Source organism: Aethalodelphis obliquidens, unplaced genomic scaffold (genome assembly GCF_003676395.1).
Source record: "Aethalodelphis obliquidens isolate GAN/ISIS:26980383/991018 unplaced genomic scaffold, ASM367639v1 scaffold28, whole genome shotgun sequence".
NCBI classification, from domain to species: domain Eukaryota; kingdom Metazoa; phylum Chordata; class Mammalia; order Artiodactyla; family Delphinidae; genus Aethalodelphis; species Aethalodelphis obliquidens.
In genome coordinates this window covers 8,587,118-8,608,426 of record NW_020837972.1, presented here as the reverse complement: position 1 = coordinate 8,608,426, position 21,309 = coordinate 8,587,118, and the positions used below count along the sequence as shown (strand labels likewise).

Below are 21,309 nucleotides of genomic sequence, written 5' to 3'. Positions count from 1 at the left end.
AAAATCTACCTCCTAGGGGGATACTAGGGTTGTTACGAATATTAATGAGATAATACATTTGGAGCTTGCAGCACAGTGTCTAGGCATATACTGACTGAATTACTTTTCCCCTCCAGTTTTACTGAGATATAATTGATAAATAAATTGACTGGATTACTATAGATCTAAGGTTCTTCTTAGTTGGCTGAGCACCGGGATAGGGGTGAAGGGATCTTGAACTTTTCTGGCAGATTTCTACTGTTGATCAGCACCTCTGTCCCCTGCTGTCCCCTGGGTCACCTTCCCAGAGGAGTTCCCGGGTCCTCAACAATTAAACAAAGACAAGTCTAACTGGTCCTACAGCACAGAGGAGAAACAGGATAAGCAGGAGCAGCAGAGCCCTAACTTTGACCAAGACTTTCTCCCCTCCTTTCCTCACTCTCCAGTATGTGACTCGGAAGGGATTTTAATAGCAACGGCCGCTTCTACCAGCTAGGTTGATTCTACCAGCAAAGGGGAGGAAAAGGATCCATTTAAGTGACAACTGGGAGTGGGGGCGGGGGGTTTGCGGTGTGGGTGTCGTCCCTTTCCGCGCCGGCGCGTTCTGTCACAACCCCGCGACCATTGCGACAGAGAGAGATCGGCGCTGGCCCTTTAACAGCCCCTTCCCGGGGGCCTGCCCCGCGCGTGCGCACTGCGGTTCTGCGCTTGTCATCATGGCGACGCGGGGCCATGTGCAGGACCCTAACGACAGGCGCCTCCGGCCCATTTACGGTGAGTACCTGGGGCCAGTCTGGTTGCCAGCCAGAGGCGCCGAGGGCTGCGGAGCCCGGGGCAAAGGCCCGGGAGGGGCGCTGAGGGGCCGGGAGCAGGGCTGGCGGGTACAGGGGGCGGGCCGCGCGGGCCTCTAGGCCGCAGCCACGGGCCTCGCGTAAGCGCCGGCCTGGCTTTCTTGAGCCCTGAGGTGGCAGCGGCACGGTCAGGGCAGCGGCAGGTCGGCAGAGCTGGCCTGACAGGCGAGCCCTGTGAGACACTTCCTCTCGTAGAGACCTGCGCTACACGCAGGCTACGTTGTCGGGGCCACGCCAAAGGAGAACCGAGGTCTGCCCGCAGGTGGAAGCTGGCTCCGGCGTGAGGGTGGGACACCCTACTTGAGGGAAAATTCCCCGCTCAAGACTTTTTACCTATGGGAACGGGGCCTAAAGTGTTGTCTGACTAACTGTACTCGGTGCACATGGAGAAACAGAGGTCCCGGGAGGGGAAGGGGCTGACGCAAGGTCACCCAGATCGAGTCTGGAGCAGGCCTGGATTTGAGGATCCCAATCCAGAGCTCTTTGGCGGAGGAACAGCTGCTCTGGACACACGTGGGAGGCGGGGGCGGGGTGGGGCGAGGCGGGGGGGGGGGAGGTTGGCTTGGGCCCAAAATAGCGGTGAAGCGACTGTAATAGCTCGTGTCGAGGGGCATGCAGGGCTTTTCTTTTTTGAAGCTTCTCTGGTTTTTCTCTGCAGCTTGCCTTCCGCGTGCTAAGTGGATCCCCTTCCATAACGTTGACCTCAACCCTCAGGCTTTAAGACCTTGATGGCATTTTGCTATCCCGGTTGTGAAAAATCACACATTTGAGTCAGGGAGAAATACCTCTTCAGTAACCAAGTTGTTCAATAATTTGATAGTGGTCCCTTTTGTATTTCCTTTCCTCTTAGATGGCTGTGTGGTCTTGGTCTAGCTCAGTTCATGGTGAGGAAGGCTTCAAGTTCAGTGGTTTTTGCAGAATTAGACCTCTTGTTTGTAACGTGGATGTTACTAAATGGAGGCTTCTTCGCAATAGCTGAGATCATTTAACTTTTTTGGAAGGGGGTAATAACTATGTTTCTGGTACAATTGGTAATGCTTTTTGTAATTTGTATGATGCTTTGCTCTTGCATCTCATTTCAACAACAACCTTGTGAGGTGAGAAATAATAATAATAGCTAATGTGTATGTATAGACTGCTAATTATGTCAGTCACTGTCCTTGGTCTTAAGTATTTAATCTTCACACATTCTTCGGAGGTGGCTACTTTCCCCCAGTCCCACTTCCCTCTCTCTCCCCCTTTTCTTTCCACAGATGAGAAAACTGGGGCTTTACTGATGTGTAATTTGTCTAAGGTCACTCAGCTAACATGAAGCTAGGATATTAACCCCTGTGGAATGTCCCAGGCTTACTCTTTTAACCACTGTGCTAGAAATCACCTCACTTTGAGCTGGAGACACTGACTTGCCAAAGGTCACGTAGGTGGAGAGTGGTGGATTTCCATTTTCCCAGGGCTACATATTCTCATGCCCTCCAGTATACATTTTAAAGGGCAGAGATGGCATATGTTAGGGTGCTTGAGGGTAGGAACTGAATCCAGGGTTCACAACTGGTGGCTGGTTACAGCTCTCTGCAGCAGCTGCCTGCAGATTTTTTTCTTTTTTAACTTTTAGGAATAATTGGATTTCTAAAATTATTCTTGAGGACCAAAGAAAATGCCTTTGGGGTCCCATAAGTCACTTAGAAATAATAATGTTTTGAAACTATCCAATAAGGAAAACCTCTAGTCCGTTTCATGCTGGTAAACATCAGGATATGTTAAACAGATGTGATAGGTCATATTCTCAAAACTGAAGCCAGAATTATGTAGCTTTTGTTATAGTTACATGGGAAGAAGATAAGAAAATACTTTCTTTAGGAATTCCAAGGCAATTAATATAAACTGACAGAAATAGGAAAAGAAAGACTGACCTTGACTTCAGCACTTTTGACTTTTGACCTCTAGACTTTGGGACAGCCTCTGCTTTTGTGTTTAAATATATTAGTATCCCTAAACCACTGTCGTTCTTGAATTTGGACCTTCATTAGCTGACAGATGAACATGCTTATGCATGGTGGTGCTTGCCCACCAGCCAAAAGTTCAACAACACTCAGTGTTGACTGAGTGCTTATTTGTGTGCTAACTGTCCTATTAGGTAGGTAAGATTATTGTGAGCATAGTAGTAAACTGAATGCCAGACATTAACTTGCTCAGAATTGCAGCTAGTAAACGGTAGAGCTGGGATTTGAACACAGGCATTCCCACTGGAGAGCTCAGCCTTTCACTGAGTTCAGATCCCACAGCATCACGATCTTTATGCAGCATTATTTATATTGCCAAGGTTTAGGATTTTACAGCTGTTAGAAACTTTGCCTATGACCTCAGCTCTTGCTGATACTGTTGAGGATAGAAGTGGACAGGGTCATTAATTGTGAAATTATGGTGGGTTGAAATTCTATTTTTGGTGTCTAGGTATGAAATAGCTAGTTGATTAGTTGAACATCTTCAGAGTGCTTCTCTTTACTCATAAATTGGTAAGTTTGGGTAGTGCATTTTTGGTTTTTGAAAACCACCTTGACCTTCCAGAACACCTACTTTATTATTCTTTCTCCTTTTGCTAAAATTATTCTCTTGTGCTATGTGGTTCTGAACAGATGTTGTATCCTCATGTGACTTGGTGAGCCCTAGTGCTTTCTTCTACCATTACTGTTTTAAAATGTTTTTAGTGGTTAGGGGATGGGTAGAGTTGGAAGATGGTCAGGTATGGCACTTAATAAATTTTATAGGGGACTTCCCTGGTAGCACAGTGGTTAAGAATCCGCCTGCCAATGCAGGGGACACGGGTTCAATCTCTGGTCTGGGAAGATCCCACATGCTGCAGAGCAGCTAAGCCCGTGCGCCACAACTACTGAGCCTGCACTCTAGAGCCTGTGAGCCACAACTACTGAACCTGTGAGCCACAACTACTAAAGCCCGCGCACCTAGAGCCCGTGCTCCGCAGCAAGAGAAGCCACCTCAATGAGAAGCCCGCGCACCGCAACGAAGAGTAGCCTCCACTCACCGCAACTAGAGAAAGCCTGCGCACAGCCCCAGCGCAGCCATAAATAAATAAATAGATAGATAGGTAAATAAGAATTTCTGTATAAAGATATAAAAAATTCATTTATTAAAAATTTTTTTATAGGATGCAAGAATTGCAAAATAAAAATAGAGGTTTCAAAGTTCCATAGTCTTTAGAATACACACACACACACATTTACTTTTATGGCACAAGATCCTTTGTTCTAATATGTGTTACTGACTTGCAGTCTTTTTTTTAATACTTATTTTGTTTTTTAAATTTTATTGGAGCATCGTTGATTTACAACGTTGTGTTAGTTTCAGGTGTAGAACAAAGAGATTCAGTTACACATATACATATACTCACTCTTTTTTAGATTCTTTTTTCATATAAATTATCACAGGATATTGAGTAGAGTTCGCTGTGCTTTACAGTAGGTCCTTGATGGTTCCTGACTTGCAGTCTTGCTCTAGCCTGAATCAGGTGTAACATATTTCCCAGCTGTGTTTCCTGAATGATAGTCACTTCCTTGGTGTGTTAGGACATTTCCCTTCCCATGTGTGGCCAGACTCCAGGTAATTATTCTGTTATAGTTTGTTATTAAAACTTACCAGGTCTTCGGTCAGATGTTGTATGTATTCTGAGCCTTCTGTTGGGCCGTGTTAGCTCAGTGAGTCTTGTCCTTTGCCTGGGCGGGGCAGGGCATCTTGGTGAGTGAAGATTATCTTGCCTTTCTGTAGAAAAGTCACTTGGCACAACCTGTTTTCTCCTGTTCTGAAATTATGACCGTTTAAAAAGCTCTTAGACTTTTAAATTCTAAAAACATTTTAAACTTAAAAAGACAGATGTTAATGCACAGAACATTCCTGGAAGAATGCATAGAGTAGAGGGTAGTGTGAGCATAGGGCAAGATTAAGAGACTAATAATTCTTTTCATGTTATACCTGTATGAACTATTGGATTTTTGTTTTTACTATGACATGTATTATTTTTATTATTTAAGACATTAATTTTTTTAAAGATCAGATACTGTATGGTTTCATTCAGATAACGTTCTTTTTTATATAAATTTATTTATTATTTTTTAAAATTATTTATTTATTTTTGGCCGCGTTGGGTCTTCGTTGTTGCACGCGGGCTTTTCTCTAGCTGCTCTGAGCCGGGGGGTGGGGGGGGGTGGGGGGGTGGGGGGGGGGGCTACTCTTCGTTGCGGTGCGTGGGCTTCTCGTTGCCTTTCTGGCACCCAAGTCCAGCTCTTACTAAAAAATTGCTCAGATGTAAACCGAGTGTTTGAAACATTTTCCTGAGGGCAGAATATTCTTGTCCATGTTCTTTTCCCCTAATAAACAGTGATGACTGGCGCACAGCCTTCTCAGCAGGGCAGATGGCCAGGGAACACATTTGGTTTGGGATGATTTACCAAGACCAAATGCAGCAGGCTTAGCCTGGTGGTGTTGAGGCAGTCAGTGCTGGAACTACCCCAGTGCACGCCTGATGGTGGGTGTAAATCGGGTTTTAAAGGTGCATACTTCCTTTTCATTCTTTTGTTCATGCTCTTGCTTCTGTCAGAGCATCTGACTAATACTTTAATTAAAAATACTGCACTTAGTATCTTCTTGAGAATTAGGAGAAACCAGTTGGCCATTTGGGGTATGTTTTTTGTGTGTTCACTGAAGTGATTGGATTGTGGCAAGGTAGTAAAGAAAAGAAAAATAAATTTCAAATTTGTTCTTTGTCTGCTTAGGATCAATGAGCTATCTGTACTTATATAGTTTCTTGCTCTAAGAGTTCTGTCTAGAGAAATTGAGGCAATGAAGGGTGCAGACCTTCAGAGCCAGACTGAGCTGGGTTTCACTCTCTGCTATGATTTTGTCAATTAACCTACCTCCCTGAGCCTCTTCTGTAATATGGAGTTGCTAACGGTACCTTGCTGGGTTTTGAGTAGACACCCAATAAATTTGTGTTCCCTCTGTCTTCACTCTTAAATGTCTGGGTTTTTTTTCTTAATTAATTAATTTATTTATTTTTGGCTGTGTTGGGTCTTCGTTGCTGCACGCCGGCTTCCTCTAGTTGTGGCGGGGGGGGGCTACTCTTTGTTGCGGTGCGCGGGCTTCTTATTGCGGTGGCTTCTCTTGTTGTGGAGCACGGGCTCTAGGCATGCGGGCTTCAGTAGTTGCAGCACTCTGGCTCAGTAGTTGTGGCTCACGGGCTCTAGAGTGCAGGCTCAGTAGTTGTGGCATATGGACTTAGTTGCTCCGCAGCACGTGGGATCTTCCTGGACCAGGTATTGAACCCATGTCCCCTGAATTGGCAGGCGGATTTTTTTAACCACTGCATCACCAGGGGAGTCCCCTAAGAAATTAATTGAAAAGACTAAAAAATCTAACTTAATAGCAGGAAGCCATCACTAATAATTGGTTCTTTGAACATCCTGTTGTGGTCACTTTGTATGTATATATCTCTCACTCCCCTGATAGACTACTCAATTTCTAGAAGATTTTTTTTCCTATACAGTTTGTTCATTTATGTATTCCTTTCTTCATTCAGCTTATTTATTGAGAGCCTAATATATGCTAGGCACAATGTAGATTCAGGGAATGAGAGAGTACCAGACAGCACAGACATGATTTCTGCTTTCAGGGAGCTTGTAGTCTCAAGAGGTTTTTTAAACAATAGTATACATGATCATTACATTTGTGTTAAGGACTTTGAAGGAAAAGTACCGGTTACCGTGAGAGCACACACTATGGCATCTCGACTGTTGGGAACATTTCAAGAAAAGGTTCTCTGTGGAAGTGACATTTTACTTTGGAAAAGAAAAAAGAGCAAAGGTTAGTCAGGTGATCAGATGGAAAGGAGTGATGGACAGAGTGTGTAAGAAAGATAGACAGAGAGAGTATGTACTTGATGACCTAAGAAAAGACTTGTGTGCTTGGAATGTAGAGAAGGGTGAGATGGGGCTACAGAGGTAGAGGGACTCAACTTTGTAAGCCATTTTAAGGATTTTGAAGTTTGTTTTAGAGACAGTGGGAGGGATTCCCTGGCTGTCCAGTGGTTAGGACTCTCGCTTCTATTGCAGGGGGCATGGGTTCAGTCCGTGGTCAGGGAACTAAGATTCCACATTCTGCGTGGCCAAAAATAAATAAATTTTTAAAATTAAAAATAGAAATAATATGTATCATTACCATCAGTGGAATACCTGTCACTTGCCCTGAGAAAACAAAACCATAAAATTAAGTACACGCAGTGAAAACAAAACAATGTTATTAAGGTCTTAACTAGTTTCTGATAGTTGAGAAACTCTAAATCTGAGACCTGTTCCTTTTCCATTAAAAAAAAAAGGCATCAGCAAGTGTTAAAGAAATGACAGGCTGATACCAAACTGAGACTATCTCCTTAATATAAGGGAAATATTACAAAAGGTCAGTTTTCTCACTATCCGTGTTATCTAGTGCTGCCTGCAAGGACCACTTAAAACCATTTTAGTTGGAGTGATAACCATGCTTTGAAAAACACTGCTTTAACTGATACATCATCATCTTATTATTTCCTATGCCTGATTTGTGGACGGCTGACTTGGCTTACTCCTCATATTAAGGGAACAATACCAGTCCTCATGGTCAAGCCACAGTTACCCTTGAGTAAGTTTTAAAAAGGCTAAAAAACAGACTTAGGGTATCATTTTTATGGGCCTGTTTTCTCCAAGGGCTACATAATTTATTTTATTTATTTTTAAAATAAATTTACTTATTCATTTATTTAATTTTTTGGCTGCATTGGGTCTTTTGCGGCACTCGGGTTTTCTCCAGTTGCTGAGAGTGGGGGCTACTCTTCGTTGTGGTGTGTGGGCTTCTCATTGCAGTGGCTTCTCTTGTTGCGGAGCACGGGCTCTAGGTGTGCGGACTTCAAAAGTTGTGGCTTGTGGGCTCTAGAGCGCAGTCTCAGTAGTTGTGGTGCACGGGCTTAGTTGCTCCACGGCATGTGGGATCTTCCCGGACCGGGCTCGAACCCGTGTCCCCTGCATGGGCAGGCAGATTCTTAACCACTGCGCCATCAGGGAAGCCCTGGCTACATAATTTATATTACAAAGTCAGCAATGTAAAATGGAAGTAAACTTTCCCAAAAGCCTCAGCAACCAATTAATCAGCAATCACCTAGGTGTCCAGGAAGGGGGACCTTGACAGCAGTCTAAATGTGGTGGGGTGTCTTAGTTAAAATTAAAACTCTTCTGGGTGCAAGGAACAGAAACCCTTTGACACAAGCTCAAGTAGAGGGAGGTTGTTTATAAACCCTTGTGGGAGCTTAGGGCAGGAATGCAGTGTTCTAGAGCCTGATGGAAACTGGAAAGCTGTCAGGATCTGAAGCTTCTTTCTCAGATGCTCATCTCTGCTCTTATCTGTTTGTGGCTCTTCTTTTCTCTGCTAGGTTCTTCAAACTGGTTTTTTCTGCTTACTCATCAGTTTACCTGGGGCCCAACATGTTGACTTTGTGGCCACACCAAGCTGAGAATAGAGTAAGGAGAGGTCATTAGCCTCCCCCTACAAGCTTAATCAGCACTGCCCCTCCCCCAATTTTTTGATAAAGATAATTGACGTTCTTTATTCTTTTATAAATGTTATATGAATGAAGAGTCAAGAGATAACTCCTTTTTTTCACTCCCCATTAACTAACTTGCATCTCCCAAGGCTCCTTCCAAATGGAGATTCTGGAGCTGCCACTAGTAATCTCAAACTGGAAATATTTATTGCCTTCCAAATGGGGTTCTCCATAGCTTTCTTTTCTTTTCTTTTTTTAATATTCATTTATTTATTGGGTTGCATTGGGTCTTAGTTGTGGCAGGTGGGCTCCTTAGTTGTAGCACGTGGGCTCCTTAATTGCGGCTTGCCAGCTCCTTAGTTGTGGCATGTGGGCTTCTTAGTTGTGGCATGTGAACTCTTAGTTGCAGCATGCATGTGGGATCTAGTTCCCTGACCAGGAATCGAACCCGGGCCCCCAGCATTGGGAGCGTGGAGCCTTATCCACTGTGCCACCAGGGAAGTCTGTCCATAGCTTTCTGATTCCAGATTTCAGTGTTGTAATTACAAATTACCAGGAAGAAACTTGATTTACCCAGTTTGGGTCAAATGTCCACTCCATTAGACTTCAGTTGCATGATCTAGACATGCTCATCCAATTCTACCCCTTCAGCAGTCTGTGGAAACCTTGCCCACAGAAGAGGGCATGGGTGCAGTGTATTTATATATCAGGGCCTTGTCAGCAACAGAGGGAAAAGTTCAATATCCTTGTAGTCCTAACCTCTGGTCTGATCCATCTATGGGCAGACCGTCAGAGCTGGGGTTTCATCAAAGATACCTGCTCTTTGAGAAGACTTCAAGATATGTTTTGTGAACCTGGAGTCTTGCAAGAAGACTGAGTCAGACGTAACTTAGAACTCACTCAGCATGAGATCAGCACCAAGTTATTAGGAAGAGAAGATATCATTTATTGAGCTGAAATATCTGTCAGATATTCTGTAAGGACAAATGGTGGCCTATCGGCTGAGATGAGGACTTAAGAAAACTGGTATTAGATATTTGGGTATTCAGGCCAAGATTGTGATTTCTGTGATTCTCTAATCTCTCTACCTGAGTGTTAAGTCTTTGATCTTTTCTAGATTGTGATTCCCTCCAGAGTAAGGCTTCTTAATCTTTTTACCTAGCGTTATTGGTGCTCATCAACATTAGGTGCATTGAAGAAAAACTAAAGAGATGAAACTCATGTGTTCATGTAGCTGTCTGTTAAAGGTTGTGGTAAAGTATTCATAGGAGAAAAATTGAAACCGTTAGGTAAAATGATAGTGTATTTCTGTTATTTGGCCCTGGGCCACCAGGGCCATAGATGATCTTGAGTTGTCTGTGCCTCCTCTGTCCCTGTTGCTGACTTGGGACCTTGATGAGCAAAGAGGGACCAATAGTAGTAGTAGATTGTGAACTAGCCTGAGTTCAGTCATCTTTCTGTATTTCAAATCTACATCTACCACCCTATTTCCCATTTATAACACTTTCACGTTCCTTTTCTAGAAATGAATCTTTGCTTTTATTAGATATATATTTTTAATTAATTGACTTTATTTTTTAGAGCAGTTTTAGGTTAAGTTTACAGGAAAGGAGTGGAGAATACAGAGTTCCTTCCTATTCACCCTGACACACCTCTTTCTCCCCCAGTTTCCCATGTTATTAACACTTGCATTAGTGTGGTGCATTTGCTACAGTTGCTGAGCCAATACGATATGTTATTGCTAACTAAAGTCCATAGTTTACTAGTTTACATTAGGGCTCATTCTGTGTGTTGCACATTCTATGCATTTTGCAAAGGTATGATGACATGTATCCTTCGTTACAGTATCATACAGAATAGTTTCACTGCCCTGAAAAATCCCATTCTCCACCTATTCATTCCTCCCCCAGCTCCTGGCAACCACTGATTGTTCTACTCTGCCTATAATTTTGCTTTTTCCAGAATGTCATACACTTGGAATCGTATAGTATGTAGCTTTGTCATGTTGGCTTCTTTCACTTAGCAATATGTATTTAAGAGTCCCCCATATTTTTTTGTGGCTTGCTAGCTCATTTCTTTTCTTTTCTTTTTTTTTAAAATAAATTTATTTATTTATTTTTGGCTGTGTTGGGTCTTTGTTGCTGCATGCAGGCTTTCTCTAGTTGTGGTGAGTGGGGGCTACTCTTTGTTGTGGTGTGCAGGCTTGTCATTGTGGCGGCTTCTCTTGTTGCGGAGCACAGGCTCTAGGCCCGTGGGATTCAGTAGTTGTGGCACGTGGGCTCAGTAGTTGTGGCTCACAGGCTCTAGAGCACAGGCTCAGTAGTTGTGGCGCATGGGCTCATTTCTTTTTATCACTGAATAATATATCATTGTATGGATGGCTGTACCACGGTTTGTTTATCCATTTGCCTGTTGAAGAACATCTTGGTTCCTTCCAGGTTTTGGCAATTTTGTATAAAGCTGCTATAAACATTTGCGTGCAGATTTTTGTGTGAAAGTAAGTTTTCAGCTCATTTGGGTAGATAACAAGGAGCTGGATTATATGGTTAGAGTATGTTTAATTTTTTAAGAAACTGCCAAACAGTCTTCCAAGGTGGCTGTGCCATTTTGCATTCCCACTAACAGTGAATGAGAGCTGCTTTTGCTCCATGTCCTCACCAGCATTTGGTCCACAGATTAATTTGAGTTGTTTATGTTTTGTCTGTCCCTATGCTGATTTGGGACCTTGATGAGCAAAGAGGGACTTGGTAGTAGTAGTAGGTTGTGGACTGGCCTGTGTTTAGTCATCTTTCTATATATAGAATTGACAGCTACCACTGTTTCCCATCTAAAACACTAATCATTTTCTTTCAGATCCTCTCATCTGAAAATTAATCTTTGCTTTTGTTAGACTTTTGAATAATAATTGATTGCTTCTCTTCCTTAACACAATTTTATAGCAGGTCTCCATATGCCTTGAATTTTGGAATGGACGCATAGCTTAGGGACCTAGAAGTCAATGTTTCTTCAAAGTCAGCACTAGTTTCTATTTCAACCAGAGTGTATGAAAGTGCTGCTTTCCCTACATCCTTGTCTACTCCTGATACTGCTGGATTTACTCCCCCACTCACGGTTCTTATTTTTTTCTTCGAAGAATTATTCTTAACTCTGTGGCATAGTAAGATTCACTGAACATTTTATTGAGGGAACGTGGTCCATTTGGTAGATTTGAAGCTTGAATGTAATAAAGGTTGTTTTTTTTTTTAGATATTTTAATTTTTGTGCTAGTAAACCCATTTGTTTCCCATAGGTAAAAATATTAGTGTCATCTATCATCTAAATATATTTGGTCTTGAATCTTCATTAAGGATTAGTATAACTGGATTATATTGCTCTTGGATGAGAGATGACTATAGAAATTTAAGATTGTGTTCTGGACCATCCTAGCCATTTAGAGTTAAAATCAGCTCCAAGATGTTTTTAATACCGAATTAGGATACTTTCTGAAACAGCTGATACTAGCCTATGCATATTTCATATTTGTTTTTGAAGGAATATAATAACTCATAATTTCTGTTTTCATAGATTATCTTGATAATGGTAATAATAAAATGGCAATTCAGCAAGCAGATAAATTGTTGAAAAAGCATAAGGATCTTCATTGTGCTAAGGTAAGTTCATTTGCCCTTGAGTTACTTACATTTGGTGGGTTATGTACTGTAATCTTCAAAGGGAAGAGGTGTTTAATCTCTTTAGTGACTGTGTTTTTCAGAGTATTTTTTAGCCCATTTATTTGCCTGATCACTTAAATGAAATGCCATAAAGAGTATTTAATTAAAAGCTAGCTGCTTGTTTTTTTGGACATGACTTATCTAATTTAATTATTTTATTTTCACAAAGTCCTTCCCCCCCCACCCCACAAAGTCCTTTTAAGCAATGTTGTGCATTCTTTTTGTTTTGTGCATTCTTAATATGACTGAAATAGGAAATAATCTTTTTTTTTTAAGGGAACTTTATTTTTATTTATTTATTTATTTTTGGTTGTGTTGGGTCCTCGTTGCTACATGGGCTTTCTTCAGTTGCGACGAGTGGGGGCCACTCTTTGTTGTGGTGCTCAGGTTTCTCATTGTGGTGGTGTCTCTTGTTGCGGAGCATGGGCTGAAGGCGCTGGCTTCAGTAGTTAGGCTCGCGGGCTCTAGAGCGCAGGCTTAGTAGTTGTGGTGCATGAGCTTAGTTGTTCCGTGGCATGTGGCATCCGCCCGGACCAGCGCTCAAACCTGTGTCCCCTGCATTGGCAGGCGGACTCTTAACCACTGAGCCACCAGGGAAGCCCTGGCAATAATCTTTATTTGCTGATATTTTTAGTAAAATAGTTGGCATACCTTATAACTTATTTTGTGATTTCAAATTGTCTTTCTTTGGTTCATATTTCCTTTTCTGTCCTTTTAAAACTGATTTGTCTTTTCTTTCTATCAGGTTTTAAAAGCAATTGGTTTACAGAGAACTGGAAAGCAAGAGGAAGCCTTCACCTTGGCGCAGGAGGTGGCAGCCCTTGAACCCACAGACGACAACTCGCTGCAGGCACTGACCATTCTTTACCGGGAGATGCATCGACGTATGTTTCTTTCTTTTCATTGTCTTTAAAACTGCTTAATTTTTTGGGTATTTCTGAGTTCTCTGTTTGTCCGATTTACTTATCACTCATGATTTGATGGATAGCAACAGGTAAAAAATGCATTAACCATGGCTTGCAAAGGCTGTAGGCAGAGTGGATATTTTACATGTATTAGGATCCTTGGATTGGAATGAGGACTTGAATTTCATTTATGACATTTTGATTTGCTAAATGAAAGAGTTGCTTTTTTTTCCACTTTTTAATATGGAAAACTTCAAACATAGAAACAGAGAATACCATAATAAATCCCTTTGTGTCCATTTCTCACCTTCAGCAGTTATTGAGACATGATCAATTTTATGTATACCCCTCTGCCTGCCAGATTATTTCTAAGCATATCCTAGGTAGTCTGCCTAGTTTCATCTATAAATAAAGTTTTTCATTGTTGATTTCTTAAATATTTTATTATGAAATACATATCTTTAGTAATACATATTATAGAAGAATATGTTTTATGTAGCACTAGAACATTTGATGTGGAATAAATGAACATTCATAAACCTACCACCCAATTTAAGAAATACAGCATTATCAGTACAGGCATACCTTGGAGGTATCGTGGGTTTGGTTTCACATTAAAGCAAATATTGCAGTAAAGTGAGTCACATGAATTCTTTGGTTTCCCGGTTCTCTCAGCCTTCATAGAATTAAAGAGAGTCAGGGTCTTGCTCTGGGTCAGGCTTTGGCTTAAGGGAATATTGTGGCTAGTTTGATCTTCTATCCAGACCACTAAAACTTTCTGTGTTTCACTTTTTTATCATTTATGTGTTCACTGGAGTAGTACTTTTTTTTTTTGGCCGTGCCTCAAGGCTTGTGAGATCTAGTTCCCTGAACAGATGTTGAACCTGTGTTCCCTGCAGTGGAAGGTCGGAGTCCTAACCACTGGACCTCTAGGGAATTCCCTGGAGTAGTACTTTTAATTTCCTTCAAGAACTTTTGCTTTGAATTTACAACTTGGATAATTGGCGCAAGAGGCCTAGCTTTCAACCTGTCTTGGCTTTCGACATGCCTTCCTCACTACACTTAATCATTTCTAGCTTTTGATTTAAAGTGCCAGACATGTGGCACTCTTCCTTTCACTTGAGGCCATTGTAGGGTTATTAATTGGCCTAATTTCAGTGTTGTGTCTCAAAAAATAGGGAGGCCTGAGGAGAGGGAGATAGATGGGAACGGCCAGATGGTGGAGCACAGAACACACACATATTTGTTGATTAAGTTCAGGGTCTTATATGGTTGTGATTTGTGGTGCCCCCAAACAATTACAGTAGTAACTCCAAAGATCACTGGTCATAGATCACCATAACAAATACGATAATAACGAAAAAGTTTGAAATATCGTGAGAATTACCAAAATGTAACACAGAGACACAAAGTGAGCAAATGCTGTTGGAAAAATGGTGCTAATGACTTGCTTAGTTGCTAGGTAGCCACAAACCTTCAATCTGTAAAACACAATATCTGCAAAGCACAGTAAAGGGAAGTACAATAAAATGAGGTATGTCTGTACTAAGAAGACTTCCTGTGTGTCCTTCATCAATCTCATTTCCCCTTTAACTTCCTAAGAGGGATTTGCTATCTTGAATATTTTTATTCTCTTGCTTGTCTTTAAATCTTTATCACATTTGTTTTTCTAAGTAATACATTATTAGTTTCACTTATTTTGGACTTAACATAAATAGATTCATGCTGTACGTTTTCTGTGACTTGCACTTTTCATCTAATATCCAAGTGGTTGTAGTTAATTCATGTTTACTGCCACAGAATACTTCACTGGTTGACTACACTAGAATCTAGCGTGGAGGTGCTAGGTCATAGGGTAGGTTCAGCTTAAAGATAAACATGGTGTCAACTTATCTTCTAAATTTACCTTCCCACTAGCAGTGTATCAGAGTTCCACATGCTTGTCATTGGTATTCTTTTTTTTTTTTAATTAATGTGATATTTATTTATTTGCTCTGGGTCTTAGTTGCAGCAGGCGGGCTCCATAGTTGCAGCTCACTGGCTCCTTAGTTGCGGCACGTGGGATCCTTAGTTGTGGTATGTGAGCTCTTAGTTGCAGCATGCCTGTGCGATCTAGTTCCCTGACTGGGGATTGAACCCGGGCCCCCTGCATTGGGAGCTTGGAGTCTTAACAACTGCGCCGCCAGGGAAGTCCCGTCATTGGTATTCTTAGACTTAAAAAATTTTGCCATCAAGCCATCATGTTGTACTCCTAAAAATATACAGCTTTTGTCAATTGTTTCTCAGTAAAACTGAAAAAAATAAAATAAATTTTTTGCCAACCTAGCAGGCAGAAAATGTTATTTTATAGTTCAATTTTGTGTTTCATTCTTATGAAAGATAAAACTTAAGAGTTGAGGTATTATATCTGATTATTTAGGGATTATGTTGATTTAGGGTTATGGATTCTCTCCCAGCATTTCAAAAAAAAAATTATCTGTCCTACAAGTATTGGTTGAATGTTTTTCTGTGACAAATATTGTATCAGAGTCAAAGATGAAAGGTATTCTTTGCTTTCATGTTACTCATAGTCTATGAGGAAACATAGATCAATAGATAGTATGTTGCATTATATATTAATAAATTGTATAAGAGTGTTATTTAAAAGATTTAAAGATGGCAGAAGGAAGCAGTGTACAAACTGGGATGGAGGAGCAGAGATCGTGTTCAGGGAAGGATTACATTTGAACTGGGTCTTGGATGATGTTCACTCAGTAGAAAAGAGAGGAAAAGGGAATCCAAGCAGAGGGAACAGTGTTAAAGTCATGCAGGTCTGATACAGTACAGGGAATCTAGTGGAACTACAAGTAGTTTGATGTAGCTAGAGCATAAAGTGCAGGAGGGAAGAGTTTGGAAGAAGACAGAAAGGCTAGATAGATCCTGGAGGGTCTTGTACGTTGTAAACGTCATGGGGAGGCCTGACCTATTCCATGCTTCATCGGAAAACACCTAAGCAAGGTAAGAGTAATGAGCAGATGAGGCAAAGCAAATACTTTCTTCTTCCTTAATGATAGGAGACATCTATTTCCTCCAAATAGGAAAAAAATTAAATGCTGTTAAGATTTGTTATACTTCAGTAATTAAAGAAAATTCTCTTTCTCTTTGTTTTAGCGGAGTTAGTCACAAAACTTTATGAGGCAGCTGTGAAGAAAGTTCCCAATAGTGAGGAATATCACTCTCACCTCTTCATGGCCTATGCCAGAGTGGGCGAATACAAGAAAATGCAACAGGTAACTTGATGCCCAAACCTCCTGGGCTGCAGGATTTTCTATTAATTTTCTATTTTCTGGTTTAACTGCAGTGGTATGTGTGTCTGCATGTGTGTGTTTGCATATATGTGTAGAAGTGAATCTATGTATTTGCGTGTGGAGATCAGCCAGTTATTTTTTGTGTGTGTTTTAAAGATGAACAATTATTCAAGTTCTTTAAATGTTTTCTTTGGGAAATGTGATTGTTCCTTTGTGGCCTGATGGTATGTTTTGTTTGGTTCTGGTAAGTTGGCTTCAGATTGTCTCACTGCATCAGATTGCTGTTATATTTTCAGAAAATGGGCAGAAATCCTAGAGCAGAAAATGAACAGACTATAGAAAGATTAACTGTAAAAGTTTATATCTATTTTTTAAATTTAACTGTTTATATAGCCTGCTAAGATTTTTAAATCCATGGCGGGAAAATCCCTATTGCTTGGGATGCTTGTTTTTTTTTTTTTTCTGGATGCAGCTTATCTGCCAGTTAGCACGTTTTAGGTGTTCCTTGTACACATGTGAAGGAGCCTTATTTGGATACATTTGGACTAATAGGTGCATAAAGCTGGCATCCCAGAGAAATGAAATTTGCACTCTTAAGCTCATAAAGGGTTATGAAGTCAAGCTAGAATTTTTAAAGAAATGCTTTGTTTGTGGGTATAATGTGTTTGGAAGGCAGCTTTCCTACTTGGATTTTTATTTTGTCTTGTTTACTTGAAATATCAAACTATAACAATAGATAGGTAGACCAGGGAGGGTGGAAGATACTATATTAAGATAAACCCTTTCTCTTTCAAATCAGTTTTTGTATTTGCTTATGTAAGTTTTTAAATTGGAAGAGATTTTTTGGCCCAAATATAATTCTTTGAAGAAATTTTATCATTATTTTATTTATCATTGGAGTATTGATATGTTCTCAGGAAAAATACTCACAGATTATAATTTTTCTTTTATTGTAAAATGGGTATATATTTTTTAAATTGGCAGCACTAACCATATATACATATAAATCCTTAGTATCATTTTTACTTCTAGGAATATATTTTTTTGTTTTTTTTAAAAAATTTATTTTATTTATTTTTAGCTGCGTTGGGTCTCCGTTGCGGTGCACGGGCTTCTCACTGAGGTGCCTTCTCTTGTGGAGCATGGGCTCTAGGCACGCAGGCTTCAGTAGTTGTGGCGCACAGGCTTAGTTGCTCCGTGGCATGTGGGATCTTCCTGGACCAGGGCTCGAACCCATGTCCCCTGCATTGGCAGGCGGATTCTTAACCACTGAGCCACCAGGGAAGCCCCTAGGAATATGTTTTAAGTAAAGTATATTAAATGTACATTAATACAGACATAGTGAAAGAAATTATAGTTCACCTATGTGGTAGAAAATAATGCAACACCCCGCCCCCCCCAAATGGTACTGTGTGTCTTTATTTGTTGACATAGAAAGATATTCCCAATATATGTTAAGTGAGAAGAGCAGGTTGTAAAATGGCCTTCTCTCACTCCCTTCCCCTCCACCCTTCCTTATTAAGTATATGTACTGAAATGTTGCCAGGATATAGGGCTGTGGATACTTTCCATCTTAATTTCTGTTCTTTCTTTTTTTTTTTTTTAAGCATGTGTTAATTTTATGATCCCACGAAATACATTTTTGAAATATATATTATACACACACTTATAAAATAACAAAAAGTACAAGTTCATGCAATAGCAATATTAAGGTAAATTTTGAAAAAGGGAAAAAAATAATCTACCACTTGAACAGATTATATTTTTGTATGGTTTAACTTTACATGTTGCCAGAGATATATACAATTTTGCATCTTGCTTTTTGGAGACATAGCTTTGATGTGGCTTAGTAGTTATGGTTTCTTAATATGTTTTAACCATATCCTGCTTTTGCATTATTTTAGTCTAATATGTTGGAAGAATGGAGTCCTCTAGTGTTAAATGTCTTAGAATGGAACGTCTGATTTTTATTCTGCCTTTGTTGCTGCTTAAGGTAGTTACAGTTCTTAGCTTATATGTATGCTTATTTTGAAAGGGGAATGTCAGTCTGGGGTAATAGGTATTTTATAAATTACATGTTATGTTTCATAAGGGCTTTTGTTTTGTTCACTGCTGAATCCTCACTTCATGATAAACGTTTGTTAAATAAATGAGTGATTTGCATAAACTGGTGGAGGTAAGAGGGAGGGAAGCCAGGGGATCAGAAGATTTAAGGACTTCTGCCCCACAGATCATCTCTGGCAGGTAAATTTAAAACCACCTTGAATAAAGAGCTGCTAGTCATTCATATGGTGACTAGACTTTCCTTTTTCTGTAAGTGACATTCCTATTCTCTGAGTCACCAGTTTGCAGCCATGTTTTTCAAATTTCTCTCTGGTCAAAAGTTTTCTGTAGCAGCAGAATGCTATCACCTATAAGATAGTAGGGTGTGGGCATGAAATTTCTCTTTTATGTTAAAAGTTCATGTTAATTTAACATTCTATTCCTTTTTATTTCTGTGTGTCATTATAAAAATGTTTTCTTTCCCCAAGTTATCAAATAAAATTGGTTTTCTAACACTTTCCATTTCATTTCTCCAGTTTGGTGTTAAGAGCAGGGACCTCAAGCCATTCTAGACTCTCCTTCTCATCTTCTATGTCCATTTTGTCTCCAGATCATCTTGATTCTACCTCCACAGTGTCTTTGAGGTCTCTCTCTCTCTTTCTCTCTTTTTTTTTTTTGGCCACGGGGCTTTCTGGATCTTAGTTCCTGGATCAGGGATCAAACCGATGCCCTCATCAGTGGGAGCTCGGAGTCCTAATCACTGGACTGCCAGGGAATTCCCTGAGGTCTCTTTTTCTATTTGATCTACCTCATCCTGGTTTAGTTCTTCATTGCCTCACCTCTTATTTTTCCCTATTTTCTTTCTTTACAGTACTGCTAAAATACTCTTCCTAGAAGAGTATAGATTTATACATATCACTCGCTTACTCTGTATAGACTCCTTTTGGAATGCCTTATAACAAAGGTACCTCTGTCTACCTTTTAGCCCTTTTCCCTTCTCCTGCTCTTAATTTTTTGTTTCAGCTAGATGTCCTACTTGTTCTTGTCAACATATATCTTTTCTTTCTTTAATGTTTTTGTTTAATTACTCATTTTGCTCCTACTTCGAATTGATTCATTCACTTATCCATTCACCCTAAATAATTGTATTATTTGTATATGTATTCTTACCCCCCATCTTTGCCTATAGACATTCTGTTTCACCTTCAAGGTCCATCTGAAAGACTGCTACTTTGGAGAATGCTCTTCCCTACTTTTCCTTAAAAAAAGAAAAAGAAAGGAATAAACAAACATACTAACCTTGCCTTCCTTGGAAACACCCTAGTGTGGTGTTTTTGTATAGGGTGTTTTTGTTTTCTTTTTTTTTTTTTGGCCGTGCCGCTTTGCTTGTGAGATATTATTAGTTCCCTGACCAGGGATCGAATCTGGCCCTGGCGGTGGAAGTGCCGAGTCCTAACCACTGGACCGCCAGGGAATTCCCTGTATAGGATGTTTATTTTTATTGCCAAGAATATTTTAGTCGTTTGAATATTTGTCTTATCTCTTTCCCTTGCTTTTAAGTGCCTTGGGGATCGGGACTCAATCTTTGTATCCTTGGCAGGAATAGACATTTCCTTCTACTTAATAGGGGCTCCATGCATTTTTTTCAAGTGGATTGAAGATAGGCAAAAGATTAAAAAATAAAATAGTAACTGTGATAATTAGCTGACGGAGTTCTTAGCATTGATTACTAGTTGGCAATTATGGACAGATTCTCAGTTTTACGTGAATAGATCTACTTTGCTCCTTTGTGCCATGTTCCTACTTCTAAGTATTTGCATATTATACATTTCACAATGAGAGGGTTCAGTTCTAATTAATGGTATATTGAAAGAACCTGAATATTTTCCTAACCTAAGAATTATTTTTTGAATTATGTCAGAGTAATTTTGTCTGATTTTGAAGTTTAAATATACTGTCTGGATTTCTTTGTTTTACTATAATTGATTAGTGCAATGGCTTCAGTAAAGTTTATTGATATACATTCATAACCCAACTTTTGTTTTTGCTTGGTAGTCTACCAGAACTATATTGGATTGCAGTATTCTCTAGGAACACTGGGTCTTCAGTTTAAGAAAATCTGATTCAAAAGATGAAATATCATTCTTGATATTGTAAAAATTCACCTTTGGGATTACCTCTGTTGTTATGCTGTAGACAACATCCATCAAGTTACTAGGCACTTACAGTAACCAGCATATGTAAACATGTTGCTATTTTCCTAGGAAACTTCTTGCCACATGTCTAGGTCATTAATTACCCTCTGTATGATGTTTTCTAAGTTAAGTATTTATGGCTCTCTGTCTTTCAGGCTGGCATGGCTCTATATAAGATTGTCCCCAAAAACCCTTACTACTTTTGGTCTGTGATGAGCTTAATAATGCAAGTGAGTATGGCATTCAGAATGGGATTGAGATTTGTTTTTATTTTTGTATATAGTAATTGTCCTTAATGTGTCCTCTGAACATCTTGGGTAATGTGTTGCAGCATGTGTCAAATAGGGATGTGACATATTGTCAGTTGATTTTTTTGAGTTGAGGAGTTTTAGTATTCTTTTTGAGTTGATGTATTGGTTTATTTGTGTGTAGCACAGAGTGTATTTCCTCTGAATCTTAGATCCATTACTGGGTTACTTGATCAAGTATGAGCCTCGAAATGTTTGATATTTTAACTTGAGGTTTGTCTTTAAGGCACTATTGTTGGTTGTTGAACGGATCATTGAACTGGGTGACCTTGTTTCATCACTTCTGCTTTCTGAGCCTCAGTCTGCTCTTTTGCAGAATGGAGATGCTCATCTCCCAGAGCAGCTATAAGTACCAAGATAAGACACTGTGTATGAGAGGATGGGGAGAAAGGAGTTAAAATGTAGCAGTTAAGAACAGAGAGGCTCTGGAGTTAAAATGTAGGTTAAGAACAGAG

General features: G+C 40.1%; 1 protein-coding gene across 5 annotated transcripts in view; it reads left to right on the top strand.

Moving 5' to 3' along the window:
- The first annotated feature begins 501 nt into the window (after window positions 1-501).
- Window positions 502-21,309, top strand: part of NAA25 (N-alpha-acetyltransferase 25, NatB auxiliary subunit) — a 73,802-nt gene continuing 52,994 nt past the window's right edge. For 2 of the 5 annotated variants that reach the window (XM_027124595.1, XM_027124597.1), the window contains exons 1-5: window positions 602-753; window positions 11,971-12,056; window positions 12,862-13,000; window positions 16,172-16,290; window positions 20,702-20,776. In XM_027124595.1, the coding sequence (XP_026980396.1) occupies window positions 696-753; window positions 11,971-12,056; window positions 12,862-13,000; window positions 16,172-16,290; window positions 20,702-20,776 (477 nt within the window). In that variant the 5' untranslated portion in view covers window positions 602-695. Of the gene's footprint in view, window positions 754-11,970; window positions 12,057-12,861; window positions 13,001-16,171; window positions 16,291-20,701; window positions 20,777-21,309 lie in introns of all 5 variants that reach the window. The other 3 variants (XM_027124598.1, XM_027124599.1, XM_027124596.1) reach the window with 3 other exon arrangements.